At 48.5% G+C, this 19,806-nt stretch overlaps 2 protein-coding genes and 1 long non-coding RNA gene across 7 annotated transcripts in view; 2 read left to right on the forward strand and 1 right to left on the reverse strand.

Annotated features, from left to right (window-relative positions):
• Positions 1-3,145, forward strand: part of SNRNP35 (small nuclear ribonucleoprotein U11/U12 subunit 35) — a 56,180-nt gene extending 53,035 nt beyond the window's left edge. For 2 of the 3 annotated variants that reach the window (XM_055358323.2, XM_055358324.2), the window contains one exon: positions 2,294-3,145. In XM_055358323.2, the coding sequence (XP_055214298.1) occupies positions 2,294-3,037 (744 nt within the window). In that variant the 3' untranslated portion in view covers positions 3,038-3,145. Of the gene's footprint in view, positions 1-1,006; positions 1,352-2,293 lie in introns of those variants that run through there. The other variant, XM_063694462.1, reaches the window with a different exon arrangement.
• A 2,878-nt stretch (positions 3,146-6,023) lies between these two features.
• On the forward strand, positions 6,024-9,104 carry LOC129525909 (uncharacterized). Its single transcript, XR_008670456.2, has 2 exons — positions 6,024-7,037; positions 7,833-9,104. It is a non-coding gene; the product is annotated as an uncharacterized lncRNA (long non-coding RNA).
• RILPL1 (Rab interacting lysosomal protein like 1) overlaps positions 8,941-19,806 on the reverse strand; it is a 60,424-nt gene continuing 49,558 nt past the window's right edge. For 2 of the 3 annotated variants that reach the window (XM_055358320.2, XM_055358321.2), the window contains one exon: positions 8,941-9,423. In XM_055358320.2, coding sequence (XP_055214295.1) covers positions 9,279-9,423 — 145 coding nt within the window. In that variant the 3' untranslated portion in view covers positions 8,941-9,278. Of the gene's footprint in view, positions 9,424-12,398; positions 12,487-19,806 lie in introns of all 3 variants that reach the window. The other variant, XM_055358322.2, reaches the window with a different exon arrangement.

A 19,806-nucleotide genomic window follows, 5' to 3' on the forward strand; every position in this document is an offset into this window, starting at 1 on the left:
GATATGTTGCCCAGGCTGGTCTCCAACTCCTGAGCTCAAGTGATCGTCCCACCTTGACCTTCTAAAGTACTGGGATTACAGGTGTGAGCCACTGCAACAGGTCAAGTTTTTTTTCTTTCTTTCTTCTTTCTTTTTTTGAGACAGACGCTCGCTCTGTCACCCAGGCTGGAGTGCGGTGATGCGACCTCGGCTCACTGCAACCTCCGCCTCCTGGGTTCAAGAAATTCTCCTGCCTCAACCTCCCGAGTAGCTGCGACTACAGGCGTGTGCAACTGTGCCCAGCTAATTTTTGTATTTTTAGTAGAGACAGGGTTTCACCATGTTGGCCAGACTGGTCTCAAACTCCTTGGCCAGACTGGTCTTGAACTCCTGACCTCGTGATCTGCCCACCTTGGCATCCCAAAGTGCTGAGATTACAGGCGTGAGCTACCGCGCTCGCCAGTTTTTTTTGTTTTTTTTTTTTCTTAACTTTTGGGACTTCTTCCAGGAAAGACCTGGTTTGGTTTTTTTTGTTGTTGTTGTTTGTTTGTTTTTTTTGAGACAGAGCCTCGCTTTGTTGCCCAGGCTGGAGTGCAGTGGTGTAATCTCGGCTCACTGCAACCTCCGCCTCCTGGGTTCAAGCCATTCTCCTGCCTCAACCTCCTGAGTAGCTGGGATTAAGGCGCCCACCTACCTCGCCTGGCTAATTTTTTTTTTTTTTTTTTTTTTGAGACGGAATTTTGCTCTTGTTGCTCAGGCTGGAGTGCAATGGTGTGATCTTGGCTCACCGCAACCTCCACCAACCCAGTTCAAGTGATTCTCCTGCCTCAGCCTCTCGAGTACCTGGGATTACAGGCGCCTACAACCACGCCCCGCTAATTTTGTATTTTTAGTTGAGATGGGGTTTCTCTATGTTGGTCAGGCTGGTTTCGAACTCCTGACCTCAGGTGATCCACCAGCCTCAGCCTCCTAAAGTGCTGGGATTATAGGCGTGAGCCACTGCACCCAGCCAGCCAAGGTTTTTTTTTTTTTTTTTGAGATGGAGTCTTGCTCTGTCGCCCAGGCTGGAGTGCAGTGGCGCGAACTCTACTCACTGCAAGCTCCGCCTCCCGGGTTCACGCCATTCTCCTGCCTCAGTCTCCCGAGTAGCTGGGACTACAGGCGCCCGCCATCATGCCCGGCTAATTTTTTTGTATTTTTTAGTAGAGACAGAGTTTCACCGTGTTAGCCAGGATGGTCTCGATCTCCTGACCTCATGATCCGCCCGCCTCGGCCTCCCAAAGCGCTGGGATTACAGGCGTGAGCCACCGCGTCTGGCCTCAGCCAAGGTTTTTAAGTAACATATTTCAGCATTGGCTCTACAGCGTTGCAGGTTGGTCACATAAGCATTAGCTGGGTCTGAAATGTTAGTAAGCATTTTATTATTCCAGCAAAGATTCACATGAATTAACTATGTATCAGAAGGCATGACAACTGCAGTGTGCTTGCTGGGCAAAAAATTACCATTGCAGTAAATTCTCATGCTCCCAGTCTAAACGGATTATCAGCTAGGGATCTGAGAAGAAATCCCATGTTCCTTTTGAGCCAAATAACCCGCTCCCGCTGCTGGGTCACTGTAGCCTTAGCTTTGTTGTCTGTTTACTGCAGAATGGTGCATCCAAATCCCTATTTTCTCTTGTAGTTTTAAAAAGTCTGTATCTTTTAATGATGCATAGTAAAAAAATTTCCACACGAATGATGTGATATCTAGAATTTGTTTCAGAATTATCTGGGGGCAGATTATTCTGGCCACATGTGCATGGTGGTTCTAGTTGAGCCAGGTGAGAAGTTTGTGGAGGGTTATTACATGATTCTCTATGTTGGTATTTGATATTCTTGGTAGTAGAGTTTTTAAATTGCCATTTTCCACCAGCAGTTCCTGGGCTAGTTTTCCTATGATCATTTTAAAGGTTCTGAAAGGGAAGTCTGGTTTTGATCCACGTTGCCACATTGTAATGTGTTCATAGTTGGTAAGTGCCCTTCCGTGGCTGAGCCAGATGCTGCATATATGGGTGAAACCCGAGCACGCCGCCCTCTGCTTCCTGAGAGGGCATTTGTAGGAGTGGGTAAGGGCTTCTCTGGAGCACAACTGCCTGGCTTTGGTGCTGTCTCCCCCACTTACTAGCAGGGAGGACTTAGCCTCTGTGGGTGTTCCCTTCCTTTCCTGTCTTTAAGAAGGGGTGAATGATAGTATCCTTTTCATGGCATTGTTGTAAGGGTTGAATGAGTGGCTCAGAGTAGAGGCTCCATCCACGCTTGCTCTTATCATTCATAGAACATGAACGATTGGATGCCCATCGCCAAGGAGTATGATCCACTCAAAGCGGGCAGCATTGATGGCACCGATGAAGACCCACACGACCGCGCGGTCTGGAGGGCAATGCTGGCACGATATGTCCCCAACAAAGGTGTCATAGGAGATCCCCTCCTCACCCTGTTTGTGGCCAGACTAAACTTGCAGACCAAGGAGGACAAATTAAAGGAAGTCTTTTCCCGCTATGGTGACATCCGGCGGCTTCGGCTGGTCAGGGACTTGGTCACAGGCTTTTCAAAGGGCTACGCCTTCATCGAATACAAGGAGGAGCGTGCCGTGATCAAAGCTTACCGAGATGCTGATGGCCTGGTTATTGACCAGCATGAGATATTTGTGGACTACGAGCTGGAAAGGACTCTCAAAGGGTGGATCCCTCGGCGACTTGGAGGCGGTCTTGGGGGAAAAAAGGAGTCTGGGCAACTGAGATTTGGGGGACGGGACCGGCCTTTTCGAAAACCTATTAACTTGCCAGTCGTTAAAAACGACCTCTATAGAGAGGGAAAACGGGAAAGGCGGGAGCGATCTCGATCCCGAGAAAGACACTGGGACTCGAGGACAAGGGATCGAGACCATGACAGGGGCCGGGAGAAGAGATGGCAAGAAAGAGAGCCGACCAGGGTGTGGCCCGACAATGACTGGGAGAGAGAGAGGGACTTCAGAGATGACAGGATCAAGGGGAGGGAGAAGAAGGAAAGAGGCAAGTAGAGGCCCAACAGCAGACCCCAAAGTGAAGTTACAGTGGAAATGAGTGGAGGGGGATTGTCTTTCAACGCAGCGTGAGTCTAATGGTTGAATAAAACTTACTGATGATCATGGGGTTTGGAATAGTTTTCTTTCCAATCTGGAACTTTGGTTCAAGCTGATAGGAATTTATCATCTTCCTCACATAGTTCTAAGGACATGTTATTTAACAGGATCAAGAAGCAATTTTGTAGTTACTGGCCTCTGTACAGAAGGGCATTTTCTTTTCTTTTCTTTTTTTTTTGAGACAGAGTCTCACTCTGTTGCCAGGGCTGGAGTGCAGTGGTACGATCTTGGCTCACTGTAACCTCTGCCTCCTGGGTTCAAGTGATTCTCCTGCCTCAGCCTCCCCAGTAGTTGGGATTACAGGCATGTGCCACCATGCCCGACTAATTTTTGTATTTTTAGTAGAGATGGGGTTTCACCATGTTGGTCAGGCTGTTCTCGAACTCCTGACCTCAGATGATCCACCTGCCTTGGCCTCCCAAAGTGCTGGGATTACAGGTGTGAGCCACTACTCCTGGCCTGGTCTCCAACTCTTGACCTCAAATGATCCATCTGCCTTAGCCTCCCAAAGTGCTAGGATTACAGGCATAAGCCACTGCGCCCAGCCAGAAGGGCATTTGTAAAGGAGCTAGTATTCAAATTTAATTTGGCAGTAGGAATTTGATTTTCTTCCATCTATTTTAAATGATCATCTTGAGTACGTGGCAAAAAGAGGTTATGACCTAATCACACTCCTCTGAGTCCTTAGAGGAAGAACACTAATCTGGTCAGAATAAATTGTATCTTTTCTATCTTTATATCCATAGCCCAAGAGTTTGCTGAATTGAAATAAAAATGGGATAGAAAAGTGAATTCAAGGAGAATGTCCAGAGCCCTAATACCAGAAGGCAGTCTGCACAGCCAGGTCAGCATTCTTGAACAAATGCACTTCCATTCTCACTCAAAATGCCGACTGCCTTTCTTCTTTTTCTGGCTGACATTTAAAATTAAAAACCAAAGTTGCTGGGCTGTGATCTATGGCAGCCTTCCAGCCCTTTGAAAAGATAAAGTTTGACAGAAGTGGTGGTGAAATGAAAATGAAGAATAAGGAGTGGTCAGGATCTATGAAAGAATTACAGCTAGTTCTGATGGATTGATTTTTCCTTTCTCTCTTATCCAGTCTCTGGGGTGCTCGAGAGCTAGATCTGCTGACCTTAACTTCTGAGGACTTTGAGCAAGTACCATACTGTTCAGATGATTTTCAAAAAAGTGACATTTAGCATTTTGATAAATGGCTGTCTTTGAAAGTTCATATTCTGAAAATTCAAGATGTTTCATGCAAAATAAATGATTTAGTACCATTGCTAGGTTTTCACATAGGAGTATGAATCTCTCATGATATTACACAGGGAACTGGACCAACCTGCTGTGGCTTAAAATTGCTGTCAGCTGTTAGAACCGTTTTAGAAAAATAGGCCCTTTCCTTTGTGAATTTCCAGTACAGAATTTTATTATTTCCCAAGTCTCAGAAAACAACCTTGCAGGAAACCTTTTTGATTTCACTCACATTTAATTTACAAAGTGTTCCCTTATTATGGCACCAGAAGGGTATTGTGGGCTAGGGTTGGTAGATTGTCTAGAAAACAAGACTGCCTGCATTAGGGAAGCCTTGTGAGATACCATCAGGACAAAAAGCCAGTTGCAGTGTTTGTGTAGTTGTCAACTCTGAGCATCAGAACAGGGAGAGATTGAAAACATGCACACTTGGCTGGGCACAGTGCTCATGGCTGTGATCCCAGCACTTTGGGAGGCCGAGGCGGGCGGATCACCTGAGGACAGGAGTTCGAGACCATCCTGGCCAACATGGTAAAACCCCGTCCCTACTAAAAATACAAAAATTAACGGCATGGTGGCAGGCGCCTGTAATCCCAGCTACTCAGGAGGTTGAGGCAGGAGAATGGCTTGAACCCAGGAGGCGGAGGTTGCAGTGAGCCAAGACCGGGCCACTGCACTCCAGCCTGGGTGACAGAGCGAGACTCCGTCTCAAAAAAAAAAAAAGAAAAGAAAAAAAACATGCACACTGAGGCTGGGCGTGATGGCTCACGGCTGTAATCTCAGCACTTTGGGAGGCCATGACAGGTGGATGGCTTGGAGCTCAGCAGTTCGAGACCAGTCTGGGCAACGTGGCGAAAACCTGTCTTTACGAAAAACACAAAAATTAGCCGGGTGTTGGTTTTGCTTGCCTGTAGTCCCACCTACTTGGGAGGCTGAGGCTGGAGAATTGCTCGAGCCCGGGAAGCGGAGGTTGCAGTGAGCTGAGATTGTGCCACTGCACTCCAACCTGGGTGACAGAGTAAGACCCTGTCTCAAAACAAAAAACAAAAAACATGCACACTCAGACTCCAACCCTGTACATTTGGGCTTAGTGTTCTATGGGCTGTGGTGACTTTGAAAGAAAAACAATGGTACAGCCTCCATGGTAGGGACTTTGGCAGTCTCCATGAACATGACAGAAGCAAATACTCTTTGATCTAGCAATTCTGCTTCTAGTTTATTCTGTAGACCTTTGTGTGTGTGACAGTGTGCAACACTTTTTGAGAGTAAAGGGTTGGAAGGAAGTTACCTGTCCATCAGTGGGGCCTAGATAAACATTAATAAATATCACCTCCATATGGTAGACCAGGGCATTGTAGGATGTTCATTAGCACCTTCCTTGGTGTTTACTCATAGATGACAGTATCCTCTCTCCCACTCCAGTTGTGACAACCAAAAATGTCTCCAGACTGCCAAATGTCTCCTGGGGGGCTCAGTCATCCGTGGTTGAGAGCCACTGTCTTTTTTTTTTTTTTTTTTTGAGACAGAGTCTCACTCTTGTCGCCCAGGCTGGAGTGCAGTGGTGCGATCTCGGCTCACTGCAAACTCTGCCTCCCGGGTTCAAGCGATTCTCCTGCCTCAGCCTCCTGAGTAGCTGGGACAACAGGCGCGTGCCCCCATGCCCAGCTAATTTTTGTATTTTTAGTAGAGATGGGATTTCTCTATGTTGGCCAGGCTGGTATCAAACTCCTGACCTCATGATCCGCCTGCCTCAGCCTCCCAAAGTGCTGGGATTACAGGTATGAACCACTGCTCCTGGCCATGAGAGCCACTGTCTTATGTACTCATATGGAGTTATTGCTAGACATTTTTTTTTTCTTTTTTGAGGCAGGGTCTCACTCTGTCCCCCAGGCTGGAGTGCAGTGGTGTGATCACAGCTCACTGCAGCCTTGAACTGGGCTCAAGGGATCCTCCTGCCTTAGCCTCCCAAGTAGCTGAGATCATAGGTGTACACCACCACACCCACCTATTTTTTTATTTTAATTAATTTTTTGTAGAGATGGGTTATTGCTATGTCGCCTAGGTTTGTCTTAAACTCCTGGGCTCAAGTTATCCCTCCTACTTGACCTCCCAAAATATGGGGATTACAGGTGTGACCCACTGCCCCTGGCCCTCTCTAGGATACTTCAAGGGGAAAAAAGAAAAGTACAGAACAGCATGAATATATTATGCTGCCATTTAAATAAAAAAAAAAAGGAGGGCCAGGTATGGTGGTTCATGTCTGTAGTCCCATCTACTCGGGAGGCTGAGGCAGGAGGATTGCTTGAGGCCAGGAGTTTGGGACCAGCCTTGGTGACATAGTAAGACCTTGTCCCTTAAGAAAAAAGGAAAGAAGGAATACATACACACATGTACATATATATATGCTTTTTGTTCTTGATTTTATTTTACATAATTGCGTGTATAAACTTTCTGATGGATTGATTTTTCCTTTCTGTCTCGATTATCTAGCCTCTGATGTGCTCAAGAGCTGGATCTGCTGACTTATCAAAAAAGTGACATTTGGCCAGGCGCGGTGGCTCACACCTGAATTCCCAGCACTTTGGGAGGCTGGGGTGTGAGGATCACTTGAGCCCAGGAGTTTGAGACCAGCTTAGGCAACAAAGTAAGACCTGGTCTCTACAAAAAATAATTAGCTGGGCATGGTGGTGCACATCAGTAGTACCAGCTACTTGGGAGGCTGAGGTGGGAGGATTGCTTGAGCCCAGGGGTTCATAGCTGCAATGAGCTATGATAGTGCCACTGTACTCCAGCCTGGGTGACAGAGTGAGACCCTGTGTCCAAAAAAAAAAAAAAAAAAGGCCAGCCACAGTGGCTCACACCTGTAATCCCAGCACTTTGAGAGGCCAAGGCAGGTGAATCACTTGAGGTCAGGAGTTCAAGACCTCGAGACCAGCCTGGCCAACATGGTGAAACCCCGTCTTTACTAAAAATACAAAAAATTAGTCAGGTATGGTGGCACACACATGTAGTCCCAGCTACTTGGGAGGCTCAGGCATGAGAATTGCTTGAACTCAAGAGGCGGAAGTTGCAGTGAGCAGAGATGGTGCCACTGTACTTTGGCTTGGGCAATAGAGCAAGACTATCTCAAAAAAAAGAGAGACATTTAGTGTTTAGGAAAGATAACTAAGAAACTGGCAATTTTGGTTACCTGTTGGAAGGGCAACAAAGGTGGCCAGGGGTGGGAGAGAAATTCATCAGTATACCTGCTTCTGTACTCTTTGAGAATAAATTCTAATAATTCTAATGGGCACTCAGGTTTGAGAAACACTGCTCTAACACAGCAATAATTACCCTGTCTGATCATTTCTTTTTTTCTGCAATCTGGAAGCAGAGTCCATTCTAGATTCTGCAAATTCACCTGATGGTTTCTTTCTTTCTTTCTTTTTTTTTTTTTTAGATGAAGTCTCACTCTGTCGCCCAGGCTGGAGTGCAATGGCACGATCTAGGCTCACTGCAACCTCCGCCTCCTAGGTTCAAGGGATTCTCCTGTCTTGGCCTCCTGAGCAGCTGAGATTATAGGCATGCGCCACCTCGCCTGGCTAATTTTTTTGTATTTTTGTAGAGATGGGGTTTCACCATGTTGGCCAAGCTGGTCTCGAACTCCGGACCTCAAGTGACCCACCCGCCTTGGCCTCCCAAAGTGCTGGGATAGCAGGCGTGAGCCACTGTGCCCGGCCTCACCTGATGGTTTCTTAGCAAACTTCAGTAGAATGTTTAGAACGCGGCCCTGATAAACTTGAGTGCTGGTAGGAGGTGCTACCTCGCTCAATCTGTGAGCAACCAGCCCTGTGCCCTGGATGCTTGGCGGGTGGAGAGAAAGACAGTGTTATGTGGGCAAGCCTCCAACTCACCAGTTGCAGTAGAGCATCTGGCTCTCTGTCTGCTGCTATAGCCCTGTGAGTCAGCCAGACGTGTGGTCCCCAAGCCAGCTTCCCACCTAGCACCCTTGTTCTGCTACAGCTCCCCCACCTGCCCTCCTGCATTGCCTAGGATCCCACGTCCTGCTTTCAGTCTGCTCTGGGACATCGTCTTCTTCTTTGCAGGGGACTAAGTATATGACTTAATGAATCCTAAAAGGAAAAAAAAGATGTCAGGAAAAAAAAGTGCACACAAGAAATGTTGCAACATCTCATCCTTAGCAACTTTGTTTGGTTAGTACTGCATAACTCACAGCAGATTCCAAGGCACTTGCCTTGAACATTGCTACACGCTCTAGGCATTATCAGGAACGCAGCCGGGGTGCCTGCAAAGTTGTCTCCAGTTTCTGGGTAAGAGGACCATCATCCATATTGTCTGTGGCTTTGTGTCTGAGTTGGGCTACTGAGCCTGTGACTTCAGACCCCTTGTCTGCCTGATGGATACATTCTGTATAATACATTACCATCACAATTTCATGAATGTAACTAATGAAGATCTAGCCCTTCCATGCCTCCTGCTGAACTATGTCACCTGTGATAATAAAACCTCTACACATAGCATTTTATACAAAGCAAGTCAAACAGCAATGATAGTGGCAAGTGATGTATTTGGCTTAAAGAAGCTTGTGTTACTGAAGTTAACGCAGAAGTCTGGCCTCCGTTTGTGGGATTATTAAATATATATCCTACGGGATCAGAGTCATCTATTAGAAACAGTGATAGCCCTGGGTATAAATAAACATTTCTTTAGAGTTTGGCGTCAGTTTTTCAATGTCCATCCTCAAATCAGACAGTCTGTTTGAGGGGTCAGTTTTCAGGGTGCGTCTGCACCGAGAGGCTTGAGGCAGCAATGACCCCTGGGCTGCAGTTCGGTTGCAGGCGCTGGTGGCGGGCAGTCCAGGTTGGAGCGTGGAGATGGGCCAACGTCACAGATGCTGCAGGGCTTCCTGTCCTTGCTCTGTGTAACCGTCATCGCGGTGGGTGTTTGCCCACTGTCCAAAGGACTCCTGGATATGCACGTTTCTCTGCGTGTTGGCCAGGCGCTTCTTATCTCGGGAGAAGAAGCTAAACCTTTGGAAGGGAAAGCAAACACAGAAATAAGAGCTGACCCTTTGCTGTGCATGTCACGTTTTTTGCAGTGCCGGAGACATATAGCAGCAAACTTAGAAGGGAGCAAATCAATTCAAGGTGTGAAAGACAAAGTTGGGGGTGCAGGTCAAAGTTATTCCAAGAAAGCAGCAGGGTATTCTGCGTGTCATTTGGACACGGTACCTTGGAGGTCACGCGGTATGGGCAAGGCATGCATGCTGATGTGATGTGTGAGGTGTCTTCCACGTTAGCCGCTATGGAGGATTTATCCTGTTACCAGTGGAAATCAAAAGCTACTGAAACAAATCATGGGTTTCTTTAATTACCCTAATGACGCAGAGAAAGGAATACTTGAAAACCGTGTGGAATATAAGAGGATTCTGTTGTAAATGGATGAGTATTTCTAATTTAAATAGTTCTGTATTTGTTTAATGTCAGTCAGGAAACTGTGGCCCAGATTTCATGGACATTACTGCTTAGATGAGGCTAAAGGAAGTACTTAAGAAAAATGAACAATAAAAAATATACTATGGGCTGGGCGCGATGGGTCACGCCTGTAACCCCAGCACTTTGGGAGGTCGAGGCAGGCAGATCACTTGAGGTCAGGAGTTCGAGACCAGCCTGGCCGACGTGGTGAAACCCCGTCTCTACTAAAAATACAAAAATTATCCAGGTGTGGTGGCACACGCCTGTAATCCCAGCTACTTGGGAGGCTGAGGCAGGAGAATCGCTTGAATCTGGGAGGCGGAGATTCCAGTGAGCCGAGATCACGCCACTACACTCCAGCCTGGGCAAGAGAACGAGACTCTGTCTAAAAAAATAAAATAAATATATATATATAAGTAAAACATGGTACGCATGTTTCTCTGATATAAAATTAGGGAAACATCCATTTGCAGTTTCAAAAATAGATCTAATGGTGAAAGCCTTTAGGCCGTATCACTGTAACCAGCTACAAAGCCACAGTTAGTCTGGCCTCAGACTTTAACTGAGGTAGACAGAGGTCTTTTTAAAACAGCTGTGACTGTTGCATATTGATCAGAGAGAGCCATCAGGAACTTTCAGATGCCTGAAAGATAAAGGCAGAAGTCACAAGCATACTTGAGTTTGTTACCATAGAAAAAAGAAAGAAAAAACAAAACAAAACAAAAAAGTCACAAGCAAAAAGCCTGCAAGGTAGTCCATTTATTTTTATTTTTATTTTTTATTTTTGAGATGGGGTTTCGCTCTTGTTGCCCAGGCTGGAGTGCAATGGCTCACTGCAACCTCCGCCTCCCCGGTTCAAGCGATTCTTCTGCCTCAGCATCCTGAGTAGCTGGGATTACAGGCACCCGCCACCACAGCCAGCTAAGTTTTTGTATTTTTAGTAGAGATGGGGTTTCACCATGCTGACCAAGGTGGTCTCAAACTCCTGACCTCAGGTGATCCACCTGCCTTGGCCTCCCAAAGTGCTGGGATTACAGGCGTGAGCCACTGTGCCTGGCCAAAGTAGTCCCTTTAAAACAAGGTCTGCTTTGAGGTCATGTAAACAAACTAAGACCCTGGTCAGTGAACCTGAAATTGGCCTACCTTGAGGAATTCCCAAAAGCTCTACCTAAAACTGTCCTTTGATACTACCAGGCTCTATTAAGATTCCTTCTGTTGTCACCAAGTTGTACTCTTTTTTTTTTGAGACGGAGTCTCGCTCTGTCGTCCAGGCTGCAGTGCAGTGGCTTGATCTCAGTTCACTGCAACCATTGCCTCCCAGGTTCAAGCGATTCTCCTGCCACAGCCTCCCAAGCAGCTGGGATTACAGGTGCATGCCACCGCGCCCAGCTAATTTTTTTGTATTTTTAGTAGAGACAGGGCTTCACCATGTTGGTCAGGCTGGTGTCAACCTCCTGACTTCAAATGATCCACCTGCCTTGGCCTCCCAAAGTGCTGGGATTACAGGCATGAGCTGCCAAGCCCGGCCGTCACCAACACCTGGGATCACAGGCGTTAGCCACTATGTGAATTATGGCTCTGAACTTGGTAAGAGATATCATATAATAGCATGTTATGTTTCCTGGGAGGCAAGAATAGGAACAAAGCCACTGCAAAATCAAAGCTTCGGATAAACTATTTTTGGTTCCCTCTGTTTGCTGGTTGCTAGTGTTGCAGCCTCCAGAGTTTAGTTTTAATCACATCTGGGTGAAAATGATTTCACTCTTCTGTGGTTACTGGATCCTACAATCACTTTCTACCAGGAATAAACTGATCTTTCATTGCAAAGCCACGGCAAGCCAAGTTTATCTGATGAAACTCTCCCTAGCAACTAAGATGCCTTTTCTCTGTGACAGGTAAGTGTGCTGGTGAATGAAGGCACAATTCTCACACTGGGTTATTTGTGAGCTCCTTCCATAGGGTAATCCAGGCAATTAGCTGGCGAAAAATACAGCAGCAACACCTCACGGTTACGCTTCACCTCTCTCTGACTCAGGTAAACAGGAAGGCCACTTAGCACTTCCGACACAGAATCAAAACACTGGTCCCCTCCTCTGCCTTTCTTTTTAAAACAAGATCAAATGGCTGACTTGAAGATGGCTTGGAAAACAAAGCAGTTTAGAAAGCTACAGGGTGAACATCAAAAACAGGGTTAGTGTCACTCGGGGACCGCAGTGGGCGTTGATTACTGACCCGTCACTTAAAGGACCTTCTTTACTGGATCATGGGCAAGGTGGTTTTAAAACAGAAACAGAAGAGACAAAAAGAATTATCGGTGACAGAGCCGAGAATTCTGAGGCTTCGCTCGAGTAGACCGAGCGCAGCCAGTGGCACAGCTGAAATCACACTCAACATCCATGTCAAATGGAGCACACAGGTGGCGGCCATGCAGCTTAAGTGGCCAGGGGGAGACAGGTCAGCCCCAGCAGTAGCCGAAGCAGACATTCCAAGGGCGCAGCTCAAACAAAACCCAAAACACACACAGTGCCTACAAGGGAAACAAGTCGTCGGACAGGCTGCAGTGTGGGGTCATCTATTATCAGTCCCGCTGCTACCATGGGCATTATGGCTGTAAAGATCCTGGTTAGAGAAGTACAGATAGACACAGAGAAGATAAAAACGGGAGGCATGAAAAAGAAACAAATTCCACAGACACCAGTGGAAGGGTTTGATTAGGATCTAAGTTAGCGGTTGAATTGTGTCACCTGCCTCTAAATTCACTTAAATTTTTTTTTTTTTTTTTTTTTTTTTGAGACGGAGTCTCACTGTTTCGTCCAGGCTGGAGTGCAGTGGTGCAATCTCAGCTTACTGCAACCTCCTCCTCCCGGGTTCAAGCGATTCTCCTGCCTTAGCCTCTTGAGTGGCTAGGGATTATAGGCGTTTGCCACCACGCCTGGCTAATTTTTGTATTTTTAGTAGAGACAGGGTTTCACCATGTTGGCCAGGCTGGTCTTGAACTCTTGACCTCAGGTCATCTGCCCGTCTCAGCCTCCCAAAGTGCTGGGATTACAGGTGTGAGCCACTGCACCTGGCTACTTGTAAAAAAAATTTTTGAGGCCAGGTGCGGTGGCTCATGCCAGTAATCCCAGCACTTTGGGAGGCCAAGGGGGGCGGATCACCTGAGGTCGGGAGTGCAAGACCAGCCAGATCAACATGGAGAAACCCTGTCTCTACTAAAAATACAAAATTAGCCGGGCGTGGTGGCACATGCCTGTAATCCCTGCTACTCGGGAGGCTGAGGCCAAAGAATCGCTTGAACCTGGGAGGTGGAGGTTGCGGCGAGCCGAGATCGCGCCATTGCCCTCCAGCCTGGGCAACAAGAGCAAAGCTCCATCTCAAACAAAAAAGAAAAAAAGAAATAGGGTCCTTACAAATGTAACTAGTTAAGATGAGGTTATACTGGAGTAGGGTGGGTTCTAATCCAATATGACTGGTATCCTTATAAAAGGGGGACATCTGGACAGAGATAGCATGTGAGGAAGGTGGAAGTGGATATTGAGGTGAGGCTTCTGCAGGCCAAGGACTGCCAAAGACCCCCAGCAGCCACCAGAAATGGAGAGAGGTGTGGGGCAGATTCTCCCTTACAGTCCGAAGAAGGAGCTGACCCTGCTGACGCCTTTATCGCGGCCTTCTGGCCTCCGGAAGTGGGAGACAATACCTGACTGTTATTGAAGCCCCTGAGTCTGCAGTATTTTGTTACAGCAGTTCTAGAAACTGATGCAGTATATGACAGCCAGCGAGGGATGACGGAGTGGCTCCCCAGGGCTAAAATGTAGGGCTGTGTGTGGGGAATGAAGAAGGCAAAATACACTGTGGGAGGTGGTGGTGATGCCCTGGCAAGGGGGCCTTTCAGTGTCCTCCCCAACTGCGATGAGCTGCAGGCGCCATGACCCTAAGCGCCAGGCGAGAACCAAGAGAGACTGTGAAGCAGAGAGGGGCCAGGCAGGACGAGGGCTGAGGCAGAGCCTGCAGAATCTTCAGATATTCTGGTCTAAGCCCACAGTAAATAAATGCTCATCTGTTTCTCAGCTGGGCAGAGGAAATGAAGACGAAACTCCAACCATGCCACTAGAGCTTATTTTGAAAAGCTATAATTTTTTTAAAAAGTTGGTTGGATAAAGATAAAATAATTGTCTCAAATGAGGTTTGGAGATGTTCCAGGTGTTTGGATTACCTTTGATGTGCTTCAGAGTAGCTAGGAGTTGGTATCTTTTCTTTCTTTCTTTCTTTCTTTTTTTTTTTTTTGAGACAGTCTCGCTTTGCCACCCAGGCTGGAGTGTAGTGGCACAATCTCTGCTCACTGCAACCTCCATCTCCCGGGTTCAAGTGATTCTCCTGCCTCAGCCTCCCCAGTAGCTGGGACTACAGGCGTGCACCACCCTGCTGGGCTAATTTTTGTATTTTTAGTAGAGACGGGGTTTCCCTGTGTTGGCCAGGTTGGTCTTGAACTCCTGGCATCAAGTGATCCACCCGCCTTGGCCTCCCAAAGTGCTGGAGTGAACCACCACGCCTGGCCAGGAGTTGGTGTCTTTGCAGAACCTCCTGGATGGTTTCTCACGATGACATGGAGAAGATGAGATGCCTTCTGCTAAGTGAATGGGCCCCAGAGGCCAGACTACCGGACACAGTTAGCTTTCCAGGGGCTCCAAGCAACACCATTTTGTACCCACCTTTGCCAGGACACCCAAAGAGGGTGCCCACAAAGATACAGTCATTGTGTGGGAAGTGGCCTCAAACACAGGGGGGACATTTTGCCTCAAGAGATGTTTACCACCGGGAATGCTGGACTTCATTTAGGGCCTTTTCAGGGGGTGACTGATGCTCGGGGGCCTGGGACACCTGGAGTGTTCTGACTGAGTTACTCCATCTTTATGTCTTTTTTTTTTTTTTTTCAGAGACAGGTCTCGCTTTGCTGCTCAGCTGGAGTGCAGTGGCGCAATCTGGGCCCACTGCAGCCGCGACCTCCTGGGCTCAAGTGATCTTCCTGCCTCAGCTTCCCTAGTAGCTGGGACTACAAGCGTGTGCCACCATGCCTGGCCAATTAAAAAAAATTTTTTTTCGTCGAGATAGGGTCTTGCTATGTTGCCCAGGCTCATCTCAAACTCCTGGCCTCAAGCGATCCCCCGACCTCGGCCTCCCAAAGTGTTGGGATTACAGGCATGAGCCACCGCGCCTGGCCCTGTCTGTGTCTTGCTGTGCTCACTGAGCGGATGGCCCCTTCCCTTACTATTTCAGGGGCTGCCCTGCAGAAGCCATCTCCTCTAGAGGTACAGCCATTTCCATAAAAAGATTGACTTGTTTTGGCCCGAAGTTTGTCTTGAATACCCTGTAGCTGGTTTTAACTCCCCGCTCCCCGCCAAATATTTCTGGAAGACTCAAACCAAATGAAGTTCTACCAGTGGCATTTCAGGCAGTGTAATGGGCGGCTGTGAAGAAGCTATTCCTGGGCTGGAGCGAGGGGGGTGGTGGGTGGGAGGACAGGGATAGAATGCACTGTCATTGCTACCCCTGGACACCTGGGTGGCCACCCACTCCAAAGCCAACCTTTCCAGTCCTCGAGGCCAGTTCTCATCCCTTGCTTCCCCGGTCCCCTTCTATACCCACCTGTCTTCTTATCTCCTGATCAGCCCCTAGCCCCCGCCCTGCAGAAGGCAGCTGTGTGTGCGTCCATGGGACCATGACTGAGAGACAGGGACCACGCAAAAGGGGGCACTGGTGCCTGGTGTTCACTGGGGACGAGGCTGAAGTCACTCCAGCACTCCCTCGTGACCTTCCTGGGCAGTGCCAGCCTGGCCTCTCTGGACAGCAGCTGCTCAATCACGAACTATTCTTGGAACATCTTCCGGGCACACTGTTTTGACTGGCAGCAAAACAGTTCCCTTGTCCGGTTCAGTCTAGAAATGTGAAGTCTGACGCCTGTGACTCATGGTGCACTGTGCAGACAAGGGGCCACCACCAGGGACTCGGGGAGGGGAGCGGGAAAATGGTGGCGGGGGTGGGAGCAGAAAAGGAATGGGTTCAAATCTGAAGACAGCCTTCCCAGCAGTTTGATCTAAATGTCAGTGGCGTCTCTGGGCCTCAGTTCCCTCATCTGAGAAATGGGGATAATTATCCCAGCTCTGGGTCCCTGACAGGATGGAAGATACTTTAGTTCAAGTGCTCTAAGCTGCCAAAGCCCCTGAACCCTCCTTGGCGGCTGTGAATTGCCGCAGGAGGAGGGGTGGGAAAAACCAGTTAACAGTGTGAAGCAGAACTGAAGAGCTGCCCTGAGCAGACCGCATGGCTAATACTCCCTGGAGGAAGGGCGGAAGAGACCCGGCAGACCAGGTGGGTGCAGGAGGAATGAAGGATGGAAGGACGCTCAGAACCGCTTCAGAAACTGTCATTCCCTGCGCCAGCCCAGGGAAGATCTGTCCCTGCCCAGGCCCCTCCCAGCCTCTGGGCTCACAGGCTGCACTGGTACAGCTTCCAACCAGCAGTAGAGGTGGACAAAGGCGACCAGTGTCCTGCCTGCACTGGTCAAAAGCCCTTTGTGCCAGTTTGCTCTCCCAGTTATCCCCCAGCAAGTGGGGCTGCCATGGGACTGGTCACCCGCACCCTGTGGCTGGGAGGTTCTGGTCTCACTCTCTCGTCTTTCTCTGAGTCTGTCCCTGCCAGGCTCAGAGCCCCACACTTTCCTGAGCAACCAGAAGCCAACCTAAGTGGGGAAGAGCTCTGAAAACAGGGCCCCAGGGTCCTTTCTGGAACAATCTGGAAAAGAAGGACAGACACCACAGCCTATTCAGGTGTGGGCAGAAGAACTAGTGGAAAGATTCGTTGGCTAATTCTGATAACTTTCCTCTGGATTTCACCCAATACGAAATTTGCAAAGCCAACTTAATTGTCTGTTTAGAGAAAGGGGCCCAGAGTAGAAAATTACAGTTAGAAAAACTCGGCTCTGGAAGGAATTTTTAGAATTACATATGACCGTGGGTGCTGGAGGCTCTGAATGCAGTACATTGGAAGTGAAAGTGAAGGTGCTAGAAAGGCTGATTCTTTTTTTTTTTTTTAAATGGGGTATCGCTCTGTTGTCCAGGCTCAAATGCAGTGGTGTGATCTCGGCTCACTGCAACCTCCGCCTCTGGAGTTCAAGCAATTTTCCTGCCTCAGTCTCCTGAGTAGCTGGGATTACAGGTGCCCACCACCATACCTGGCTAATTTTTTTGTATTTTTAGTAGAGATGGGGGTTTCACCATGTTGGCCACACTGGTCTCGAACTCCTGACCTTGTGATCCACCCGCCTCAGCCTCCCAAAGTGCTGGGATTACAGGTTGAGCCACCGTGCCCGGCCTGAAAGCCTAATTCTTAACGACCTGGGAACAAATGGCTGAAGGATGCAGAACACAAGTCTCTTGATCTCCCCCTCCCTCAGCCCAGGCAGAGACTATCTGGGCTCATGAAGCTTCTTGCAGTTTCTCCAGGCCTGAAACTCAAAGCTGTAGCTATCAAAGCATACAAGATAGATTCTGCTCATTCTCACATAGGAGTGGGGCTGGCGAGTGAGTCGGAGTTTAAGCAAAGCCAGTCCCATTTCCTACCAAGCACTGGATGAGAAACCTTTCCTGGGCACTAAGTACTGCAGAGAACCAAGACTGAAGGGCTTCCTCCTCCCAACGTGAGGCTACCGTTGGCACCCCGTATTTCTGTCTATCTAGCACTCTGATATTGCTTGGGGACCCGTCCCTTCCCCTACTTTCAGGCCACTTGAACTGGATGGAGGTAAAAGTGCTCTGAGCGTCAAGGGTGAGAAGGAGTCACAGACCCGGACGATCAATATGCTGTCCTGTGATTGGGTTAGGGATAGTCATGTGACCCAGCTGGAGCCAATGGGACTCATTTCTGTGACTGATGGAACTCTCGGGAACAGAGAATCTGCACTGGAGTTTCAGACAGAAGAAAATGAAACCTGGCCGGGCGCGGTGGTTCACGCCTGTAATCCCAGCACTTTGGGAGGCCGAGGCGGGTGGATCACCTGAGGTCAGGAGTTAGAGACCAGCCTGGCCAACATGGTGAAACTCCGTCTCTACTAAAATTACAAAAATTAGCCGGGCGTAGAGGCAGATGCCTCTAATCCCAGCTACTCGGGAGGCTGAGACAGGAGAGAACTGCTTGAACCTGGGAGGTGGAGGCTGCAGTGAGCTGAGATTGTGCCACTGCACTCCAGCCTCGGCAATGGAGTGAGACTCCGTCTCAAAAAAAAAAAAAAAAAGAAAAGAAAATGAAACCTGAGCCAAGGGCTGCCATGCTGCCATCCTCAGGCTGGACTGGACACCCAAGAATGGAGCCACAGAGGAAAACCACGTCAGGGGTGGAGGAAACAAGGCCTGGATCCAGCTGAGCCCCACGCTGTGGCAAGTTGGAACTTTTAGTTCCTTAGCCAAATTTGTTTTCTTTTTTCTTTTTTTTTGAGGCGGAGTTTCACTCTTGTTGCCCAAACTGGAGTGCAATGGCACGATCTTGGCTCACTGCAACCTCTGTCTCCCAGGTTCAAGCGATTCTCCTGCCTCAGCCTCCCAAGTAGCTGGGATTACAGGTGTGTGCCACCATGCCAGGCTAATTTTTGTATTTTTAGTGGAGATGGGGTTTCTCCATATTGGTCAGGCTGGTCTTGAACTCCCGACCTCAGCTGATCCACTCACCTCGGCCTCCCAAAGTGCTGGGATTACAAGCCTGAGCCACCGAGCCCAGCCCCAAATTTGTTTTGTTTTCTTTTTTCTTTTTTGAGATGGAGTCTCGCTCTGTCGCTCAGAGGCTGGAGTACAATGGCACAATCTCAGCTCACTGCAACCTCCGCCTCCCGGGTTCAAGCAATTTTCCTGCCTCAGCCTCCTGAGTAGCTGGGACTACAGGCATGCGACCACCACGCCCAGCTAATTTTTGTAGTTTTAGTAGAAATGAGGTTTCACCATGTTGGCCAGGTTGGTCTTGAACTCCTGACCTCATGATCCACCCACCTAGACCTCCCAAAGTGCTGGGATTACAGGCGTGAGCCACTGCGCCTGGCCTCCAAATTCGTTTTCTTAGGTTACTTTGAGTTGAGTTTCAATTGCAAATGGAAGGTTACTACTGAATCCATGATCTAAATGGTGTTGGGATCTAGAGGAAGCTTTTCTGGTGCCATGCTTCTTCCCTAGGAAATGTTTATCTCTAACCAGAAGTGGGGCCACACTCCCTCCCCAGTGCATCAGGGACCTGGGGCCAAACTCCTAAGCAGCCTGAATGAAGCTGGAAGGGAGTTGTGCACCAGCCTGTACTCTCTAGCAATATCCGGCTAATTTTAAATTTTTTTGTAGAGACAGAGTCTCACTACGTGGCCCAGGTTGGTCTCAAACTCCTGGCCTCAAGTGATCCTTCTGCCTTGGCCTTTCAGAGTGCTGGGATTACAGATGTGAGCTGCCATGCCCAGCAAAGGGCATCATTTTCTTTCTTTCTTTTTTATCCCTCTCTCTCTCTCTTTTTTTTTTTCGAGACAGGGTTTCGCTCTGTTACCCTAGCTGGAGTGCAGTGGTACAATCTTGGCTCACTGAAGCCTCAACCTCCTGGGCTCAAACAATCCTCCCACTTCAGCCTCCCGAGTAGCTGGGACCATACCCAGCTAATTTTTGTATTTTTTGTAGAGAGGTGGTTTCACCATGTTGCCTAGGTTGGTCTTGAACTCCTGAGCTCAAGTGATCCTCCCACCTCTGCCTCCCAAAATGCTGAGATTACAGGTGTGAGCTACCGCACCCAGCCCCAAGGGCACCATTTTCTAAGAGGAGAGGGCCCAGCAGTGACAAACCTGCATGGTTCTGCATTGTCTACTCACAGGGCAAGAACTAACCAAGAATTTCCAAACATAACTGGATTTTAAAGGTTGGGGTA

This window comes from Gorilla gorilla, chromosome 10 (genome assembly GCF_029281585.2).
Source record: "Gorilla gorilla gorilla isolate KB3781 chromosome 10, NHGRI_mGorGor1-v2.1_pri, whole genome shotgun sequence".
Classification (NCBI taxonomy): Eukaryota; Metazoa; Chordata; class Mammalia; order Primates; family Hominidae; genus Gorilla; species Gorilla gorilla.